The 22697-nt window shown below is 45.8% G+C and overlaps 1 protein-coding gene across 2 annotated transcripts in view; it reads left to right on the top strand.

The window, feature by feature from the left end:
* Positions 1 to 18031, top strand: part of impact (impact RWD domain protein) — a 51770-nt gene extending 33739 nt beyond the window's left edge. For both annotated transcript variants that reach the window (XM_055861095.1, XM_055861096.1), the window contains exon 11: positions 13849 to 18031. In XM_055861095.1, the coding sequence (XP_055717070.1) occupies positions 13849 to 14706 (858 nt within the window). In that variant the 3' untranslated portion in view covers positions 14707 to 18031. The remainder of the gene's footprint in view (positions 1 to 13848) is intronic.
* Positions 18032 to 22697: the final 4666 nt, after the last annotated feature.

The raw sequence follows: 22697 nt of genomic DNA, 5'->3' as shown, positions 1-22697 counted from the left end.
CAGTGTGTGGTGCAATAGAGATTGCATCATCACCTAAACTGGGACATGCTTAACACCCCGGCCATCCTACAATCTAAACTTGATGCCCTCAATCTCAAAAAAAATGATCAATGAACCAACCAGGTACAACCCCAAATCCGTAAACACGGGCACCCTCATAGATATCATCCTAACTAATTGCCCCCCAAATAAACCTCTGCAGTTTTCAATCAAGATCTCAGCGATCACTGTCTCATTGCCTGCACCCGTAATGGGTCTGCGACCAAACGACCACCCCTTATCACTGTCAAACGCTCTCTAAAACACTTCTGCGAGCAGGCCTTTCTAATCGACCTGGCCGGGGTATCCTGGAATGACATTGACCTCATCCCATCAGTAGAGGATGCCTGGTTATTCTTTAAAAGTTCCTTCCTCACCATCTTAAATAAGCATGCCCCGTTCAAAAAATGTAGAACTAGGAACAGATATAGTCCTTGGCTCACTCCAGACCTGTCTGCCCTTGACCAGCACAAAAACATCCTGTGACGTTCTGCACTAGCATCGAACAGCCCCCGTGATATGCAGCTTTTCAGGGAAGTTAGGAACAAATATACACAGGCAGTTAGGAAAGCTAAGGCCAGCTTTTTCAAACAGAAATTTGCATCCTGTAGCTCTAACTCAAAAAACTTCTGGGACACTGTAAAGTCCATGGAGAATAAGAGCACCTCCTCCCAGCTGCCCACTGCTTTGAGGCTAGGAAACACTGTTACCACTGATAAACCCACTATAATTGAGAATTTCAATAAGCATTTCTCTACGGCTGGCCATGCTTTCCACCCTACCCCGGTCAACTGCCCGGCACCCTTCACAGCAACCCGCCAAAGCCCCCCACCATTTCTCCTTCACCCAAATCCAGATAGCTGATGTTCTGAAAGAGCTGCAAAATTTGGACCCCTACAAATCAGCCGGGCTAGACAATCTGGACCCTCTCTTTCTAAAATGATCTGCTGAAATTGCAACCCCTATTACTAGCCTGTTCAACCTCTCTTTCGTATCGTCTGACATTCCCAAAGATTGGAAAGCTGCTGCGGTCATCCCCCTCTTCAAAGGGGGTGACACTCTAGACCCAAACTGCTACAGACCTATATCTATCCTACACTGTCTTTCTAAGGTCTTTGAAAGCCAAGTTAACAAACAGATTACCGACCATTTCGAATCCCACCGTACCTTCTCCGCTATGCAATCTGGATTCAGAGCTGGTCATGGATGCACCTCAGCCACGCTCAAGGTCCTAAACGACATCATAACCGCCAATGATTAGAGACATTACTGTGCAGCCGTATTCATCGACCTGGCCAAGGCTTTCGACTCTGTCAATCACCACATTCTTATTGGCAAACTCGACAGTCTTGGTTTCTCAAATGATTGCACTGCCTGGTTTACCAACTACTTCTCTGATAGAGTTCAGTGTGTCAAATCGGAGGGCCTGTTGTCCGTACCTCTGGCAGTCTCTATGGGGGTGCCACAGGGTTCAATTCTCGGGCCGACTCTTCTATGTATAGATCAATGATGTCACTCTTGCTGCTGGTGATTCTCTGATCCACCTCGACGCAGAAGACACCACTTTGTATACTTCTGGCCCTTCTTTGGACACTGTGTTAACTAACCACCAGACGAGCTTCAATGACATACAACTCTCCTTCCGTGGACTCCAACTGCTCTTAAATGCAAGTAAAACTAAATGCATGCTAGTCAATCTATCACTGCCTGCACCTGCCCGCCCGTCCAGCATCACTACTCGGGACGGCTCTGACTTAGAATACGTAGACAACTACAAATACCTAGGTGTCTGGTTAGACTGTAAACTCTTCTTCCAGACTCACATTAAGCATCTCCAATCCAAAATTAAATCTAGAATCGGCTTCCTATATCGCAACAAAGCATCCTTCACTCATGCTGCCAAACATACCCTCGTAAAACTGACCATCCTACCGATCCTCGACTTCGGCGATGTCATCTATAAAATAGCCTCCAACACCCTACTCAACAAATTGGATGCAGTCTATCACAGTGCTATCCGTTTTGTCACCAAAGCCCCATACACTACCCACCACTGCGACCTGTACGCTCTCGTTGGTTGGCTCTCGCTTCATACTCGTCGCCAAACCGTCTGGCTACAGGTTATCTACAAGTCTCTGCTAGGTAAAGCCCCGCCTTATCTCAGCTCACTGGTCACCATAGCAGCACCCATTTGTAGCACGCACTCCAGCAGGTATAGCTCACTGGTCACCACCAAAGCCAATTCCTCGTTTGGTCGCCTTTCCTTCCAGTTCTCTGCTGCTAATGACTGGAACGAACTGCAAAAATCACTGAAGCTGGAGACTCATATCTCCCTCACTAGCTTTAAGCACCAGCTGTCAGAGCAGCTTACAGATCACTGCACCTGTACATAGCCCATCTGTAAACAGCCCATCTATCTACCTCATCCCCATACTGTATTTATTTATTTATCTTGCTCCTTTGCACCAAAATATCTCTACTTGCACATTCATCTTCTGCACATCTACCATTGCAGTGTTTAATTGCTATATTGTAATTACTTCGCCACCATGGCCTATTTATTGCCTTAACTCCCTTATCTTACCTAATTTGCACTCACTGTATATAGGCTTTTCTTTTTTTTTCTACTGTATTATTAACTGTATGTTTTGTTTATTCCATGTGTAACTCTGTGTTGTTGTATGTGTCGAATTGCTATGCTTTATCTTGGCCAGGTCGCAGTTGCAAATAAGAACTTGTTCTCAACTAGCCTACCTGGCTAAATAAAGGTGAAATAAATCTGTGGATCTCTTGGGACGGTATGCAAATTGGAGTGGGTTTTTAGGGTTTCTGGGATAATGGTGTTGTGAGCCATGACCAGCCTTTCAAACTGCTCATTTTAAAATGACCTTGTATTGTCCCCAGCACAAGCTGCACCTGTGTAACGATCATGCTGTTTAATCAGCTTCTTGATATGCCACACCTGTCAGGTGGCTCGATTATCTTGGCAAAGGATAAATTCTCACTAACAGGGATATAAAGAAATTTGTGCACAAAATCTGAGAGAAATACGTTTTTTTGTGCATATGGATTTTTTTTGTAATACTTTTATTTCAGCTGATGAAACATGGGACCAACACATGTTGCATTTATATTTTTGTTCAGTATATTATATATTTCCTTTAAAAAAAAGGTTTTCGCTGCCTCTTGGGCCCCCCACGGGCCTGGGCCCAGGGGCTTCAGCCCCGGTAAGCCCCTGCATTAAACTGGCCCTGAGTACATAGAGAGACCATAGAGCAGAGTTTCCTAATAGGCAGTCTGCGGACCAAATTCGGCACTTTTTATTTTATTAAACAATGGTACATTTAAGCCACTCCACCTGGGAAACAAGTGCATTTCATTGCAGTATTGATGCACTAGTATTTAAACAAAACTGTGGTCAAGCAAAATTGCAGAATGGCTTTGGCCACAGTTGAATTTACTCCCCTTACAGAGTTAGCGTGGGATGCTTCCAGCTGTCCGGGGACATAGGCCTATACTCAGACAGGAACCATGTGTCAAGTGCACCTGTTTTTTGTGTGTTTTATTCTAGGATAAAAATATACACAAAAACAAAGCTACTAGAAACCACTTTATTTTACACCCTCAATCCGTGTAAGATTTTTTTTCTCAGGCTACCTCGATAAAAAAATCCAGCCATCATTATATTCAATGGTTTTATTCCAAGTAGAATACTTTTTCAAGCAGAATATTCTGTTTCGTTTTCCATGCACATCCAGTCTACACTCTTCAGTGACAATTCTTGCTCCCATGCGCTACAAAAAAACCTACTAGATATACCGTTGCGCGCTGTAGGTTAATTTAGTTTTCCATAATACCATAGACGCACCCTTCTCTATTGCACACTGAATTCAAAGCGCTCGCGTTGCTCACTAAAAAGTAGGGTAGCACATAAAGCCGAACCTATGCTCCGGTTACCCGCCCGGTCACCTTTGAGGACAGGATAAATCACGTCATCCTGCACGACAGCAGACACTGACAAATATAGTTTTAAATCTGTCGGAAGAAATTCCTTTCATTCAGAAGTCAGCTTTCATTTTCAAGACGACTTTCGTATTCGTTTTTCTGCGTCTCTTTTAACAAATACCCTAAAGGTTGGAGCATATCTATGGAAATCACATTGATTAATAGTTTCATAACGAAGGCAAGTGTAATGGTTTTGTTATAAGATTAACTATGGGAGCTAATATCCTGGAATCTAATATAAGCACCAACTTCACTCCCGGCGGCGACACGGGGACAGTCCACGAAACTGGAGCGGCTCACCCGGGCTATATGATGGTGATTCTGGCCGTGCTTATGATTATTCTAGTAGTCGTGGTTGTGGCTGGCAACGCACTTGTTATCCTGGCTTTCGTTGTTGACAAGAGCCTACGAAATCAAAGCAACTACTTCTTCCTCAACCTTGCCATTTCTGATTTTCTTGTTGGTGAGTAGTCTATTTTATTTATCTATCCTGTCTGTCGGTCTGCTATCTAATCTATGTGTCTGTCTAGTAGGGCTCTGGTGGGATAATGCCATTTTTTGGTTCATTAAGCTATATAAGACACTGGCAAGTGCCATCATAATGGACAATAATTTTGGAAAGTAAATAAATGTTTTTTTTGTATTAACTTTGAAAGAATCTTAGCAAAAGGTTTTCCACAAGGACATTTATAACAGATTTATAGAGCTCTTGAATAATTGATGGTTCATGAATGCAAATTAAAACCCAACACACCTCTGGTAATAATTTTTCACACATATTGCTGCCAATACTTTTTCACACATAATGCTACCACTTGCCAGCAGGCTTGTTTAGAAATGAATTTGCTGTGAAAATGAATTCTGGCATTGATTATGGCGCTATGGAAGCATTGTTCGGGGTTCAGTCTATACACAGTGTGTCCTTGCAGGTGCATTCTGCATCCCTATATACATCCCCTACAACCTGACAGGCCGCTGGGTGCTGGGCAGAGGTCTCTGTAAGCTGTGGCTCCTCATGGACTACTTGCTCTGCACTGCCTCTGTCTTCAACATAGTCCTCATCAGCTATGACCGGTTCCTCTCCGTCACCAGAGCAGTGAGTATAGAGAGCTACCGTGCCACATACAGGCATGCGTGCACACATGCACGGTAACATGCAAATGTGAAATGCTGTTTCAAATGCAGCTACTGCATGTTTTACTGTTCATATGGCCATCCTGCCATCACGCAACTGCGTTACTAGGCCCATTACCAATACAGAGGTACTGCAGAATGGTTTGACAGCCACTGCCAGTAGGACTAAAGGTTGACTCAGCGACGTGACGTAGATGCAGAAAGTAAACGGCATGGGTCAATTTCCGCAAAAACTAAGAGCGTTGAAGCACGAGGCTCAACTTCTCCACTAAATCAAACCCGTGCACATGTAAAGATACTGTGTGTGACCGCGTGAGAGCGAAGTATTGCATGTCTCATCTCAATATCTGCGGTGCTGCTCGTGACAACGTAATTTCGCTGAGTCTACCTTTAATAAGTGTCTTGATAGGACGCACCGTGTTGCGGTGGCACTGACTCTGAATGAGCTCTGTTGGAAGTCCAGACAAAGTGGGTCGGTCCTTGTCGACCAGCGTGCTACTCTTTGATCTTCATCTGCTTTTGGGATGCTATCCCTGGATACTCTGGTCTGAATACTAAACTGGGCATTGCTTTATCAATCGTATTGATGTCTCCCTTGTAAAATACCTCAACCCCCGATGTTTCTGGGGGGGTCAGTGAAGCTAAAACTTTTAATTTGTCTATATACTCGAGCATTTTGGATTTGAGATCAAATGTTTTATATGATGCGACAGTACAGAATGTCACATTTTATTTGAAGGTATTTTCAAACACATCTGTTTTACCGTTTCGAAACCAATACACTTGTATCTAGTCCCCCTGTTTGAAGGTGTCAAGTATTTGAACAAATTCACTTGTAGTGTATACATTTAGTCAAAAGTTTTGTATTTGGTCCCATATTCCTAGCACACGATGACTACATCAAGCTTGTGACGCTACACATTTGTTGGACGTGTTTGAATTTTTGTTTTGGTTGTGTTTCGGATTATGTTGTGCCCAGTAGAAATGAATGGTAAATATTGTATTGTCATTTTGGAGTCACTTTTATTGTATAGAATGTTTTTGAACATGCCAAAATGAATGTGGATGCTCCCATAATTACGGATAATGATGAATGAATCGTGAATAATGATGATTGAGAAAGTTACGGATGCACAAAGATCATACCCCCAAAACATGCTAACCTCTCACCATTACCAATAACGGGAAATTAGCATTTGTTGGTGGGGGTATGATATTTATGCCTCTGTAACTTTCTCACTCATCATTATTCAGGATCTGTTATCATGGTAGCAGCCGCAGGAAGTAGGGGAGCTGCCGCATCGCCTGGAAAATCAGAATAAGCAAATAATAACAATAAATAAATAAAAATCACAGGAGTGCATTTTGGCCTAGGGTTGCAAAGAGTCGGAAACTTTCCAGTAATTTTCCGGAAATTTTCCATGGGAAGTTATGTCCGGGAATTTTGGAAATTTTGCTTAAATTCATCAAAAAGTTAGCTTATAGGAGTGAACCTTTTTTTGTGGGATACAAAAGGCAATTCTAGGTCTTGTGGCATATTTTGGTTAAACTATCCCCAATTCAATGGAATTGCAACCCTCTGCATGCACAGTGCATTCTTCCATCATATGTACAGCTGATTCTCAAGATCTTTCACACTAATGAGATGCTATTGAGCCCACACCACTACACTGTCTGAGCCAAGGACTACATGCTTTCTGGTAAATTTTGATTACAATACTGGGTGGGGTGAATATATTGTATATGACTTACATAGTTTTTTTGTTATTTAGTAAATAGTAGCCTACAGCAAAGTGTGTTTAAATAATTTCTAACTTGTTAACAATTTCTGTTACTTAGTTTTTGCTATGTAACAGGTGAGTGTTAACTCACCTGTTACATTTTAAAACATTTATCTTACAAAGGAGTTGTTTATTTTATTTTAACTCTTTATCTGATCATGGAATTGTATTGGTTGTTTTAAAAAATATTTTTTCGCTAATCTTTACAGGAGAATGCCACGGGCACTATCTGATGTGTGGAGACATTTCACTGCAGCTAATGTAGAAGGAAAAGCTGTGTACATTTGCAAATACTGTGCCAAATCATATGTGAAGAATGCAACATAGATGCCGACTCATCTGGCCAAGTGCATAAAGTTCCCTCAGCTCTCACAACAAGCAACCCCTGTCAAAAGTCCCTCTACTTCTATTCGAGGTGAAAATTATGAATCAGACACCTTATCGATAGCAACAGCTCATGGTCCTCCTGGAATCAGAAGTTTTTTGACTCATTGGAGGAACGTAGTCAGAGAAATGATGAATGTCTTGCTCAAGCTGTGTATGCAACTGGTTCACCTCTGATGCTCACAGGCAATGTGTATTGGAAGAGATTTCTGAATGTTCTTCGCCCAGCATACACCCCTCCAACCAGACATGCTTTATCTACTCATTTGCTGGATGCAGCGTTCAACAGAGGTCAAGTGAAGGTCAAGCTTATCAGAGAAAGCAACCTATATTGCAATCATCTCTGATGGGTGGTCAAATGTTCGTGAGCAAGGAATAATTAACTACACCATCTCCACTCCTCAACCAGTATTCTACAAGAGCACAGACACAAGGGACAACAGACACATCGGTCTCTACATTGCAGATGAGTTGAAGACGGTCATCAATGACCTTGGACCACAGAAGGTATTTGCGCTGGTGACAGACAATGCTGTGAACATGAAGGCTGCTTGGTATAAAGTGGAGGAGTCCTACCTTCACATCACACCCATTGGCTGTGCTGCTCATGCATTTAATCTGCTCCTCAAGGACATCATGGCACTGAAAACAATGGATACACTTTACAAGAGAGCCAAGGAAATGGTTAGGTATGTGAAGGGTCAAGTTATAGCAGCAATCTACCTCACCAAGCGAAGTGAGAAGAATAAGATCACCACATTGAGGCTGCCCAGCAACATCCGTTGGGGTGGTGTTGTCATGTTTGACAGTCTCCTGGAGGAGGGAGTCTCTCCAGGAAATGGCCATATCACGGTCTGCCGATATGGACAGCCTCATCAAGAGGAGCCTCCTGGATGATGTATTTTGGGAGAGAGTGTCGCGACTTCTACCGAAGGTAACTCCTCTCCCTGTTCGGGCGGCGCTCGGCGGGCGGCGTCGCCGGTTTACCGATCCCTTTTTCCTTTTCTGTTTGTTTTGTCTGTGATTCTTTTCACACCTGGTTTCAATTGCGTTTATTTCTGTGTGTATATAGGGTACCTGTTGCCTGCCTTAGTTCGTGCGGGATTAGACTTGTGTGTATTGCGCTCGATTGTATATGATGTTTGTTGTGTTCACGACTTGCGCACGTGTATGTAAAGTGTCTGAACTGTGTTTGTTCCTCCGTGCGTTTGCACGAGTTGCTGAGTATCGTGAGCGTAGATTTGGGATTTTCGTCTGTGCCATTTTTGTATTGGTGGACTATATGATTAAACACGCTTCTCAGACATCCCTGCTCTCCTGCGCCTGACTCCTACACCTCTCACCGAGACGCAAGTTATCACAGAATCCCGCACCAAAAATTTATGGAGTCAGCAGGAGCGGACGCACTCCCAGGGTCCGTGGAGGAGCGAGTTCAACACCACACGGCAGTGTTACACCGGCTGGGGACCGCCATGGATCAGGTGATGGCGATGATGGAAAGATGGGAGAGAGGTGGCCTTCCCACACCTCCATCAGCCACACCCCAACCAGTACCACTACCCTCTTCTTCATTGCCTGGACACAGTGGGATTTGACTCGCACTCCCGAGGGAGTACGATGAGACGGCGGCCGGGTGCCAGGGTTTCTTACTCCAGATGGACCTATACCTGGCGGCTGTTCGTCCGGCTCGTTCGGGAGGTGAGAGTGTGAACGCCCTCTTCTCCTGCCTCTCAGGTAAAGCTCTGGAGTGGGCCAACGCGGTATGGAACGATCCTGACCGGCTCTATAGGCAGGTGGCTGCTCCCATTACGTCACTGCTGAAGGGGGAGCCGGTGCGTCTGGGATGGTCGGCTGAGGCGGACAGGGCTTTTGGTCGTCTGAAGGCTCTTTTTACCTCGCCTTCCGTGCTGGTGCATCCAAACCCCTCTTTGGAATTCATAGTGGAGGTGGATGCGTCCGAGGCTGGGGTTGGAGCTGTGCTCTCCCAGCGTTCGGGTACGCCACCGAAGCTCCGCCCCTGTGCTTTCTTTTCTCAGAAGCTCAGCCCGGCGGAGTGAAACTATGACGTGGGGGATCGGGAGCTGCTGACTGTTGTCAGGGCCCTGAAGGTGTGGAGACATTGGCTTGAGGGGGCTCAACACCATTTTCTCATCTGGACTGACCACCGTAATCTAGAGTACATTCGGGCAGCGAGGACACTGAACCCTCGTCAGGCAAGGTGGGCCATGTTTTTCACCCGATTTAGGTTTACCATCTCCTATAGACCAGGCTCCCAGAACACTAAGACAGACGCACTGTCCCGACTATATGATACGGAGGAGCGGGCCATCGATCCTGCGCCCATCCTCCCGGCTTCTTGTCTAGTGGCACCTGTGAGGTGGGAGGTGGACACAGACATCGAGCGAGCATCGCGTGTTGAGCCTACTCCACCACAGTGTCCAGCTGGACGGGTGTACGTTCCGCTGGAGGTTAGAGACAGGCTAATTTGGTGGGCTCACACGTCCCCCTCCTCTGGTCACCCGGGGATCGGTAGGACGGTGCGATGTCTTAGTGGGAAGTACTGGTGGTCCATGTTAGCCAAGGACGTGAGGGTTTATGTGGCCTCCTGCTCGGTGTGCGCTCAGTGCAAGGCTCCTAGGCACCTGCCCAGAGGGAAGTTACAACCCCTTCCCGTTCCACAGCGGCCTTGGTCACACCTGTCGGTTGACTTCTTGACCGATCTGCCACCGTCACAGGGCAACACCACGATCCTGGTCGTTGTGGATCGGTTTTCTAAGTCCTGTCGTCTCCTCCCTTTGCCCGGTCTCCCTACGGCCCTACAGACTGCGGAGGCCCTGTTTACTCACGTCTTCCGGCACTACGGGGTGCCTGAGGACATTGTTTCCGATCGGGGTCCCCAGTTCACGTCCAGGGTGTGGAAGGCGTTCATGGAACGTTTGGGGTTTCACCCCGAGAGTAATGGGCAGGTGGAGAGAGTGAACCAGGATGTGGGTAGGTTTCTGTGGTCGTATTGCCAGGACCGGCCAGGGGAGTGGGTGAAGTACATCCCCTGTCCCAGAACTCACTCCGCCACTCCTCTACGAACCTGTCACCCTTCCAATGTGTGTTGGGCTATCAGCCGGTCCTGATACCATGGCATCAGAGCCAGACCGAGGCTCCTGTGGTGGACGATTGGGTGAGACGCTCAAGGGAGACCTGGGAGGCCGCCCACGGGTATCTTAAACGGGCCGAAGGGCGGCAGAAGGCCAGTGCTGACCGCCACCGCAGCGAGGCCCCGGTGTTCTAACCGGGGGACCGGGTCTGGCTCTCGACCCGAAACCTGCCCCTCCGCCTGCCCTGCCGGAAGCTGGGTCCTCGGTTTGTGGGGCCATTTAAAGTCCTGAGGAGAATAAACGAGGTGTGTTATAGGGCCATACTGGACTCGAGGCGTTGGGTGGAGGGCCTTCAGTACCTCGTGGATTGGGAGGGGTACGATCCGGAGGAGAGATGCTGGGTGCCAGTGGAGGACGTACTGGATCCACCTATGCTAAGGGAGTTTCACCTCCTCCATCCGGATCGCCCTGCGCCTCGGCCTCCGGGGCATCCCGGAGGCCGAGGTTGCAACACCTGGTTGCAATTGCATTTATTTCTGTGTGTATATAGGGTACCTGTTGCCTGGCTTAGTTCGTGCGGGATTAGACTTGTGTCTATTGCGCTCGATTGTATTTGATGTTTGTTGTGTTCACGATTTACGCACGTGTATGTGAAGTGTCTGAACTGTGTTTGTTCCTTTGTGCGTTTACACGAGTTGCTGAGTATCGTGAGCGTAGTTTTGGGATTTTCGTTTTTTGTATTGGTGGACTATATGATTAAACACGCTTCTCAGACATCCCTGCTCTCCTGCGCCTGACTCCTACACCTCTCACCGAGACGCACGTTATCACACAGAGTGGTAAGCAGCCTTAAACTCCTGAAATCTATAGCAGTAGCCATTGCACGGATTGAGGGAAATAATGCCATCTCGTCTGATGTTTAGACTTTGCTTGCAGATGTAAGAGAAGAAATCCATACGGCCCTGCCCACTTCACTGTTGCTCCAAGCAGAGGAAACTACAGTTCGGAAATACATCAAAAAGCGTGAAGACTTCTGCCTGAAGCCCATAAACGCCGCAGCGTACATGTTGGACCCCAAGTACGCTGGCAAGAGCATCCTGTCTGGTGCAGAGATCAACAAGGCCTATGGTGTCATCACTACCGTGTCTCGCCACCTCAGCCTGGATGAGGGAAAGGTTCTTGGCAGTCTGGCGAAGTACACTTCCAAGCAAGGGCTTTGGGATGGAGATGCAATACGGCAGTCGTGCCAATATATCTCATCAGCCACCTGGTGGAAGGGACTTTGTGGATCTGAGGCTCTTTCCCCTGTTGCCTCCATCATCCTCTAAATCCCACCAACATCAGCCACCTCAGAGCGCAACCCTTGCTTGTTTGGGAACACACACACCAAAGCGCACAACAGGCTGACCAATACAAGGGTTAAAATATTGGTGGCCATCTGGGCAAATTTGAGGCTTTTTGAACGTGACAATGAGCCATCCTCAACAAGGTTGGAAAGTGACATTGAAGATGAGGCCTCAGAGTCTGATGTTCAAGAGGTGGACATTGAGGAGGTCCAGGGAGAAGACATGGAAGCCTGAGAGGAAGACAACCAAAGCTTTAGTTTCTAGACTATCATTTTACAGATGTATGTTGAAAACGTTTTTGGGAGATGCAATGGATCATTGGGGATCATTCAATATTCCCTTTCTTTTGTTGTTCAGTGAAATCATCCCATGTGGAGAGTCAACATTTAATTAAAGTAACTAAATTGTTTTTTAAAAATTTCTATTGGAAGGATTTCATAATTTGCAATTGTCTACTTATGATAAGGTAAAATGTTTTTGTTTCTGTCTACATATTATATGGTAAATATATCAAATGCAAAAAACATCTACATTTAAATGGTATTAATATTAATTCGCATATATTTCCGTTAATTCCCATATATTCCCATGGAAAGTTTCCACCTCTGAATATTCTCCAAAATGTGCATTCCTAACTGGGCCTTTACTAGTATTAGTGTACCGATATAGACGTCTGTAGCGTGGGCGCAAATATATATTTTTCCAGCATCTTCACTTTGCCACAAAAGGTAGTTAATTGCATAATTAAGCAATAAGGTCCGAGGTGTTGTGGAAAATGGCCAATATAACCACAGCTAAGGGCTGTTCTTAGGCAGGACGCAATGTGGTAAATTGGCCATATGCTACAAAACCCTGAGGTGCCTTATTGCTATTATGAACTGGTTACCAATGTAATTAGAACAGTACAAATACATGTTTTGCCATACCTGTGGTATACGGTATGACAAATCAGCCAATCAGCATTCAGGGCTCGAACCACCCAGTTTATAATTAAGAACAGTATCTTGCAGGATTCAATAGTTGGAATTGTAAGAGTTGTTGCCCTGTCCATTTCTCTGTGATTGCCATTCTAATGGAATCCAGAAAGAACAAACCCTGTCCTCAAACATTAGCATCAAAGCTATGGGCAAAGACACAAAACATCCGCATCAAATTAAATATTTTTCTTCATCAAATACCAGTATTTGTGCAGTATTAATTTACCATCCTTACAAACCACTTAATAGAAAATGGAAAAGGAAGGAATAGACCGTTTAACAATGAATACATATTAATACATAATAAAACAAGTACAGTACAGTGCTGCAAGTAGTGTTTGATAATGAGTTACAATGATGGAAAATGACCCCTGTCTGTAGAGTGTATGTTTGATGTTGTTATTGCTCCCAGTGCTCACAGTCTCCATGATTGACAGCAAAGTCAGTATACCTAGAGGCAGCCATGACAAACAACAAAGTCAAATTGTTCAGTTTGATAACATTGATTTTTAAGACATCTCAGCAAGTGTTGTTTATTTGATAGCCAGGAAAAAGACTGCGAGAGACAGAGGTAGGTGGGGAATCGGGGACAGAGAAAGGGAGGTGAAGATAAACAAAGCAAACAGAGAGATAAGGTGAAATGGAATTGGAAGGCGAAATGCTCATTCCTGGGTGAAGAGAATGGTGATGATGAGAGGGAGAGAGCAGACAGACAGATGTGCCTTCACACTCTCCTGTATTATTATTCAGTATCACACTCAGCCTAAAGCTCTCCTGCTTCTCTGGCTTCACTGACACACCATGGAGGAGGGGCTCTTGAACACATTCTTATTTGAAATGACGGCCTAGGAACAGTGGGTTAACTGCCTTGTTCAGGGACAGAACAACAGATTTTTACCTTGTCAGCTCGGGGATTCAATCTTGCAACCTTTGTTACAAGTCCAACACTCTAACCACCTGCATTGAGAGATATGGAATTGATTATGCAGTTTATTACATCTGTATTTAAAACAAATATGGTTATATTATTATTAAACATTACTGTGAGGTATTGTATGCTATTTTTCTCACTTCACTTCTCTACTTCCAGGTGAAATATAGAGCTCAGCGGAGCATGACCCACCATGCTGTGGTGAAGATGGTGGCTGTGTGGGTGTTGGCCTTCCTTCTCTATGGCCCTGCCATTATCTTCTGGGAGCTGGTTGTGGGTAAAAGCATTGTCCCTCCCGACGAGTGTTTCGCTGAGTTCTACTGCACCTGGTACTTCCTACTCAGTGCCTCTACGTTTGAGTTCTTCACCCCCTTTATCTCTGTGACCTTCTTCAACCTGTGCATCTACCTGAATATCCAGAGGAGGAACAAGAGCAGGGCTATCCGTAAGGAGGACACCAAGGCACACAGGGAGAGGGGCAGTGTCAGGGACGGGGGTGCTACCTTGTCTGTGTTTTTTGTCAAGACTCGCAAGGTATCATCGAGCGAGCCAACTGCTGTTTCAGAGGTGATAGAGGAGGACGAGGAGCTGTCGCCATCCTCCTGTGGGGAGCCCAGCAGCGGACACACCTTCATTCAGAGAAAGAAGGGCCCTTCCTGCCGGAAAACTTCCAGGCTCCTCCAATTCCAGGCCCCCACCGGGCCCTCCAGCAGGAGCTCAGAGGGCTCCCGCCTCTCCCGCGACAAGAAGATTGCCAAGTCGCTGGCCATTATAGTGTGCATTTTCGGGATCTGCTGGGCACCTTACACCCTACTGATGATAATAAGAGCGGCCTGTAGCGGGCGATGTGTGGAGCACTACTGGTACGAGGTGACTTTTTGGCTCTTGTGGCTGAACTCTGGTATTAACCCTTTCCTTTACCCTCTCTGCCACAGCAGCTTCCGAAGGGCTTTTGCTAAGATACTGTGCCCCAAGCGTCAGTCTGTCCAACCTCACATTGAGACCCAGTCTTGCTAGTGATGCAACGTATGGCTGGCTGGAAGTCACTGGAGTAAGAAGACTACTGCAAATGGATATGGATTTTTTGGAATGTTGTGTACATAGCTCAGCCATGAATAGGAGTGTGAAACCCTTTTTTAGATACTCACTTTGGTCTTTGTTAATCAAATATGATAGAAAAAATGTTATTACTGATATCCCTGTTTTTTGTTTCAGACAAATCAAATCCTTCTATGTGCCAAGTTTGAAACTTGCACTTAGAGGATAAAACCAAGTGTTTGTATTTACATTTCAGAAGTGAATCTACATATACTGTAATATTAAAATACTACTTGTTGTAGATATATTTGTTGTGTTGTTGCTAATACATTCTGGTGTGAATAGCGTCGGTGCAGATGCTCCTAGGACTGGGAGGAAATCTCAAATCTTATCAGTGCTTCGTGTCTCTGCCAGTTATAGATCTGAATGGTACTGGTATACTTGTAAATGTGCTATGTAGAAAAAGATTTTCACTGTTATTTTCAGTGAAATGTGAAAGAATAGTTCAGTGTAATACCAAATCAAGTGTTCCTTGGTGTGTGTGATTTCCATGTGCTTACCCCTACTTCTACAACACTTTGTTGCGAACTTGGTGATGACACAGAGGTAATATACAGATGTAGGATCTTAATTTGAGCCAGTTTGCTACAGCAGGAAAATAATAATGCAGCAACAGGAAATGTGAATGATGATGTAAATTATAATTACTGGACATTTTGGTAGGGGTTCATACATTTTTCATAAGGGTAAATCAAGTCTTAAATTTCAAAGTGGAAATGACAAACTTCAGAAGCCTTTTTAAACCTCCTGCAACAGGGTGATCAAATTAAGATCCTACATCTTTATGTAAGAGGGGTCCATCGATAAAATGAAAGGTGATGAGTGACTATCAGCCATTAACCATACAATATACTGGATGTAGGTTATCAACTACACAGCAGGGAGTGGAGAGAGTAATACAATGTTTGTGTGGCCAAAGGTTTCACATTGTGGGACATATTTAAAGGTTGCTATGGAGAAGTTTGGTTTGTGTTAGAGGATTGTAACTTTAAGTTTCAGATGTACTTCATTGATATGAGGGATCATCTGCGATATATTGCCTGTGTCAGTTTATGGTACAATGCTTTGGCACTGTGCATCGCTAATACTCATAACAGATCACTGTAGCAGATTGTTTATGATAGGTCAATGTACTGTCTTAGCATCTATTCAAATATTTGGCCGAGGCTACGAATGCAGAGTTTTCGCCCCCGCCCTCTTCCTGCTCCTCTGGAAACATATTTCTCAAACGAAGGATTCAAATCACATACCGTGCATGTGTTATTTTACACACACATACACGTTTCTCTCTTTCCTCACTCACCCTTTTCTGAACCCTCAACCAATTTGCCTAATATTAATGAATAGCTGAAATAAAAACTCAGTGGAGAGTTGAACTAACATTCCAAAAATATGAAGGCTACAACCTTCTGTCTGTCGCAAGACTGCTAGACTGCCTGTTGTGTCGTGCTTATGGTTGCAACAGGCTAGACTGCCTGTTGTGTCGTGCTTATGGTTGCAACAGGCTAGACTGCCTGTTGTGTCGTGCTTATGGTTGCAACAGGCTAGACTGCCTGTTGTGTCGTGCTTATGGTTGCAACAGGCTAGACTGCCTGTTGTGTCGTGCTTATGGTTGCAACAGACTAGACTGCCTGTTGTGTCGTGCTTATGGTTGCAACAGACTAGACTGCCTGTTGTGTCGTGCTTATGGTTGCAACAGGCTAGACTGCCTGTTGTGTCGTGCTTATGGTTGCAACAGGCTAGACTGCCTGTTGTGTCGTGCTTATGGTTGCAACAGGCTAGACTGCCTGTTGTGTCGTGCTTATGGTTGCAACAGACTAGACTGCCTGTTGTGTCGTGCTTATGGTTGCAACAGGCTAGACTGCCTGTTGTGTCGTGCTTATGGTTGCAACAGGCTAGACTGCCTGTTGTGTCGTGCTTATGCAACAGATGTGAAATGGCTAGCTAGTTAGCGGGTACGCGCTAGTAGCGTTTCAATCAGTTACGTCACTTGCTCTGAAACCTATTAGTAGTGTTGCCCCTTGCTCTGCAAGGGCCGTGGCCTTTGTGGAGCGATGGGTAACGATGCTTCGTGGGCGACCGTTGTTGATGTGTGCAGAAGGTCCCTGGTTCGCGCCCGTGTCGGGGCGAGGGGACGGTTTAAAGTTATACTGTTACACTTATGGTTGCAACAGGCTAGACTGGCTGTTGTGTCGTGCTTATGGTTGCAACAGACTAGACTGCCTGTTGTGTCGTGCTTATGGTTGCAACAGACTAGAATGCCTGTTGTGTCGTGCTTATGGTTGCAACAGGCTAGACTGCCTGTTGTGTCGTGCTTATGGTTGCAACAGACTAGAATGCCTGTTGTGTCGTGCTTATGATTGCAATAGAGTACTGTTACAGAAGACAAATAACTACATTTGTTCGAACTGTCTTTCATGTACAAGAGGCAGCGTAGTCACGGAGGGTGTGAGCACTGAGCAGCAGCTGAAAGGACTCGGAGGGAAGCGAATCTTGCACGTGCATAAATCTCCTTATCAATAGCAAAAAAAATGTGGGTTCCAGAAGATCCGTAACCTAGCACAACAAAATATGTTGTTGTGAGCATTTAATCATCCAACAAACTGTGACCACAGCCACAAGTATAGTGTTTACATTCTGCTGCTTTATTTAAGAATCATTACTGACAGAATGACTATAAAAAAAGCCTGTCCCGCCAAAATGGAAAGAGAGCTGAAATTGGGTATTTCCAGGAAGTAACAGTGCAGTCAACACAACACGAGTGTGAAATATCGTAAAAGTGAATAAAACATTTATATAAGGCCTGGATCTTTTTCTTCATGCACTACAGGGATATCTCAGATACATTGTTGTTGGAGAGAGAGAGCATGTCAGTTCTCAAATTGTTTGAGCTTGATTACATTTTTCTTTGACCTTGATTACAAAAACAATCTGCCACTTAAACCCAAGCCGTTGTGACATTCACAAGAGTCACAATGGCATATTTCCTCCCTTGGAGGAACCTATTAAGTTGTGAATACAAATATGTACAGTCATAAGCTATCCAAGAAAGATTGAACAATTATTTTAACATGATCTAGTTTTTTGAATCCCTCAGTCACAATGAAATGAATTGAAATGTATGTATGATTGATACCCATGTATTTCCTTCTATTCAAATAAGCATCTTGGAGAGATTTGGAGAAAAAAGATTTTGGAAAATAAGGAACAAATATTTAAAACAGTATTAAAACATTGAACTGTGGTTGTTTTGTTATGATTTAACTTGTCATGAAAAAAATGGGAAAACTTTTATGAGATGATTTTATATTATTTAGTTAATATATTTATTCATAAAGTATCCCTGCCTCAGCCTTTCTTTAACATTAGTACAGAACCCACTATGGGGAGGACACTGAATGCAGTGCTGTTGAACCTGTGCAGTACTAGTACACATTCCTGTAATGTGGCCAGAGCAACTAATTCTTACCTCATTGCTTACATTACATAATATATTTTTTGTTTTTCCCTCTGATCACTTATCTTCAAGGAAAGGATCTGTGGTGTATATGCAATGCATTTACCCCATTCTCATTGCACCTAGAAGTGAGCTGTGCGTCCTGAGCTATTGGTCTCATGAGTAGGGCCCTGTGTTTTGGACAATGATGTCACATGACCTAGATTTTAGCCTTTATTTTAAGCCTTTTCCTGAAATTATAACTACACCAAAAATGAATGCAATTGTCTAAGGATAGTGTTACACCATCTGGCATAAAAATAAAAGGGGACAGTTTGATGCAAAATCTTTAAATAAAGGTTAGAATCTAATACATTTACATTTACATTTAAGTCATTTAGCAGACGGTTTTATCCAGAGCGACTTACAAATTGGTGCATTCACCTTATGACATCCAGTAGAACAGCCACTTTACAATAGTGCATCTAAATCTTTTAAGGGGGGGGGGGGGGGTCAGAAGGATTGCTTTATCCTATCCTAGGTATTCCTTGAAGAGGTGGGGTTTCAGGTGTCTCCGGAAGGTGGTGATTGACTCCGCTGTCCTGGCGTCGTGAGGGAGTTTGTTCCACCATTGGGGTGCCAGAGCAGCGAACAGTTTTGACTGGGCTGAGCGGGAACTGTACTTCCTCAGTGGTAGGGAGGCGAGCAGGCCAGAGGTGGATGAACGCAGTGCCCTTGTTTGGGTGTAGGGCCTGATCAGAGCCTGAAGGTACTGAGGTGCCGTTCCCCTCACAGCTCCGTAGGCAAGCACCATGGTCTTGTAGCGGATGCGAGCTTCAACTGGAAGCCAGTGGAGAGAGCGGAGGAGCGGGGTGACGTGACAGAACTTGGGAAGGTTGAACACCAGACGGGCTGCGGCGTTCTGGAGGAGTTGTAGGGGTTTAATGGCACAGGCAGGGAGCCCAGCCAACAGCGAGTTGCAGTAATCCAGACGGGAGATGACAAGTGCCTGGATTAGGACCTGCGCCGCTTCCTGTGTGAGGCAGGGTCGTACTCTGCGGATGTTGTAGAGCATGAACCTACAGGAACGGGCCACCGCCTTGATGTTAGTTGAGAACGACAGGGTGTTGTCCAGGATCACGCCAAGGTTCTTAGCGCTCTGGGAGGAGGACACAATGGAGTTGTCAACCGTGATGGCGAGATCATGGAACGGGCAGTCCTTCCCCGGGAGGAAGAGCAGCTCCGTCTTGCCGAGGTTCAGCTTGAGGTGGTGATCCGTCATCCACACTGATATGTCTGCCAGACATGCAGAGATGCGATTCGCCACCTGGTCATCAGAAGGGGGAAAGGAGAAGATTAATTGTGTGTCGTCTGCATAGCAATGATAGGAGAGACCATGTGAGGTTATGACAGAGCCAAGTGACTTGGTGTATAGCGAGAATAGGAGAGGGCCTAGAACAGAGCCCTGGGGGACACCAGTGGTGAGAGCGCGTGGTGAGGAGACAGATTCTCGCCACGCCACCTGGTAGGAGCGACCTGTCAGGTAGGACGCAATCCAAGCGTGGGCCGCGCCGGAGATGCCCAACTCGGAGAGGGTGGAGAGGAGGATCTGATGGTTCACAGTATCGAAGGCAGCCGATAGGTCTAGAAGGATGAGAGCAGAGGAGAGAGAGTTAGCTTTAGCAGTGCGGAGCGCCTCCGTGATACAGAGAAGAGCAGTCTCAGTTGAGTGACTAGTCTTGAAACCTGACTGATTTGGATCAAGAAGGTCATTCTGAGAGAGATAGCAGGAGAGCTGGCCAAGGACGGCACGTTCAAGAGTTTTGGAGAGAAAAGAAAGAAGGGATACTGGTCTGTAGTTGTTGACATCGGAGGGATCGAGTGTAGGTTTTTTCAGAAGGGGTGCAACTCTCGCTCTCTTGAAGACGGAAGGGACGTAGCCAGCGTCAAGGATGAGTTGATGAGCGAGGTGAGGTAAGTGAGAAGGTCTCCGGAAATGGTCTGGAGAAGAGAGGAGGGGATAGGGTCAAGCGGGCAGGTTGTTGGGCGGCCGGCCGTCACAAGACGTGAGATTTCATCTGGAGAGAGAGGGGAGAAAGAGGTCAGAGCACAGGGTAGGGCAGTGTGAGCAGAACCAGCGGTGTCGTTAGACTTAGCAAACGAGGATCGGATGTCGTCGACCTTCTTTTCGAAATGGTTGACGAAGTCGTCTGCAGAGAGGGAGGAGGGGGGGGGGAGGAGGATTCAGGAGGGAGGAGAAGGTGGCAAAGAGCTTCCTAGGGTTAGAGGCAGATGCTTGGAATTTAGAGTGGTAGAAAGTGGCTTTAGCAGCAGAGACAGAAGAGGAAAATGTAGAGAGGAGGGAGTGAAAGGATGCCAGGTCCGCAGGGAGGCGAGTTTTCCTCCATTTCCGCTCGGCTGCCCGGAGCCCTGTTCTGTGAGCTCGCAATGAGTCGTCGAGCCACGGAGCGGGAGGGGAGGACCGAGCCGGCCTGGAGGATAGGGGACATAGAGAGTCAAAGGATGCAGAAAGGGAGGAGAGGAGGGTTGAGGAGGCAGAATCAGGAGATAGGTTGGAGAAGGTTTGAGCAGAGGGAAGAGATGATAGGATGGAAGAGGAGAGAGTAGCGGGGGAGAGAGAGCGAAGGTTGGGACGGCGCGATACCATCCGAGTAGGGGCAGTGTGGGAAGTGTTGGATGAGAGCGAGAGGGAAAAGGATACAAGGTAGTGGTCGGAGACTTGGAGGGGAGTTGCAATGAGGTTAGTGGAAGAACAGCATCTAGTAAAGATGAGGTCAAGCGTATTGCCTGCCTTGTGAGTAGGGGGGGAAGGTGAGAGGGTGAGGTCAAAAGAGGAGAGGAGTGGAAAGAAGGAGGCAGAGAGGAATGAGTCAAAGGTAGACGTGGGGAGGTTAAAGTCACCCAGAACTGTGAGAGGTGAGCCGTCCTCAGGAAAGGAGCTTATCAAGGCATCAAGCTCATTGATGAACTCTCAGAGGGAACCTGGAGGGCGATAAATGATAAGGATGTTAAGCTTGAAAGGGCTGGTAACTGTGACAGCATGGAATTCAAAGGAGGCGATAGACAGATGGGTAAGGGGAGAAAGAGAGAATGACCACTTGGGAGAGATGAGGATCCCGGTGCCACCACCCCGCTGACCAGAAGCTCTCGGGGTGTGCGAGAACACGTGGGCAGATGAAGAGAGAGCAGTAGGAGTAGCAGTGTTATCTGTGGTGAGCCATGTTTCCGTCAGTGCCAAGAAGTCGAGGGACTGGAGGGAAGCATAGGCTGAGATGAGCTCTGCCTTGTTGGTCGCAGATCGGCAGTTCCAGAGGCTACCGGAGACCTGGAACTCCACGTGGGTCGTGCAGGCTGGGACCACCAGGTTAGGGTGGCCGCGGCCACGCGGTGTGAAGCGTTTGTATGGTCTGTGCAGAGAGGAGAGAACAGGGATAGCCAGACACATAGTTGACAGGCTACAGAAGAGGCTACGCTAATGCAAAGGAGATTAGAATGACAAGAGGACTACACGTCTCGAATGTTCAGAAAGTTAAGCTTACGTTGCAAAAAAAAAAAAAAAAAAAGATCTTATTGACTAAAATGATATAGTACTGCTGGCTGGTGAAGTAGGCTGGCTAGCAGTGGCTGCGTTGTTGAAAGTGAAGCTGGCTAGGTAACCTCGACAATTTCTCTAAATTTCTCTAAACTACACAATTATCTTGGATACAAGGACAGCAAAGACAACTATGTAGCTAGCTAACACTACGCTAATCAAGTCGTTCCGTTGTAATGTAAGTTTCTACAGTGCTGCTATTCGGTAGAAGTTGGCTAGCTAGCAGTGTTAGCTAGCAGTGTTGGCTAGGTAGGAGGACGGCAGCGCGGCAGGCGAAAATAGCTGGCTAGCTAACCGATAATTACTCCAAACTACACAATTATCTTAGATACAAAGATAGCAAAGACAACTATGTAGCTAGCTAACAATACACTAATCAAGTCGTTCCGTTGTAATGTAATCGTTTCTATAGTGCTGCTATTCGGTGGCTAGCTGGCTAGCTAGCAGGGTTGACTACGTTACGTTACGTTACGTTAGGACGAGAATACCTGGCTAGCGAACCTCAGCGAACCTCAATAACTACACAATTATCTTTGATACAAAGACGGCTATGTAGCTAGCTAAGTAGCTAGCTAAGATCAAACAAATCAAAGATAGCAAAGACAACTGTGTAGCCAGCTAACACTACACTAATCAAGTCGTTCCGTTGTAATGCACTCGTTTCTACAATGCTGCTATTCGGTGGCTAGCTGGCTAGCTAGCAGTGTTGGCTACGTTACGTTACGTTAGGACGAAAATAGCTGGCTAGCGAACCTCAATAACTACACAATTATGTTTGATACAAAGACGGCTATGTAGCTAGCTAAGATCAAACAAATCAAACCTTTGTACTGTAATGAACATGAAATGGTAATACTACCT

The sequence above is a fragment of the Salvelinus fontinalis genome, chromosome 14, assembly GCF_029448725.1.
Source record: "Salvelinus fontinalis isolate EN_2023a chromosome 14, ASM2944872v1, whole genome shotgun sequence".
Lineage (NCBI taxonomy): Eukaryota > Metazoa > Chordata > Actinopteri > Salmoniformes > Salmonidae > Salvelinus > Salvelinus fontinalis.
Note: the sequence above shows the minus strand (reverse complement) of the source record. Positions and strands in the feature narration are given on the sequence as shown.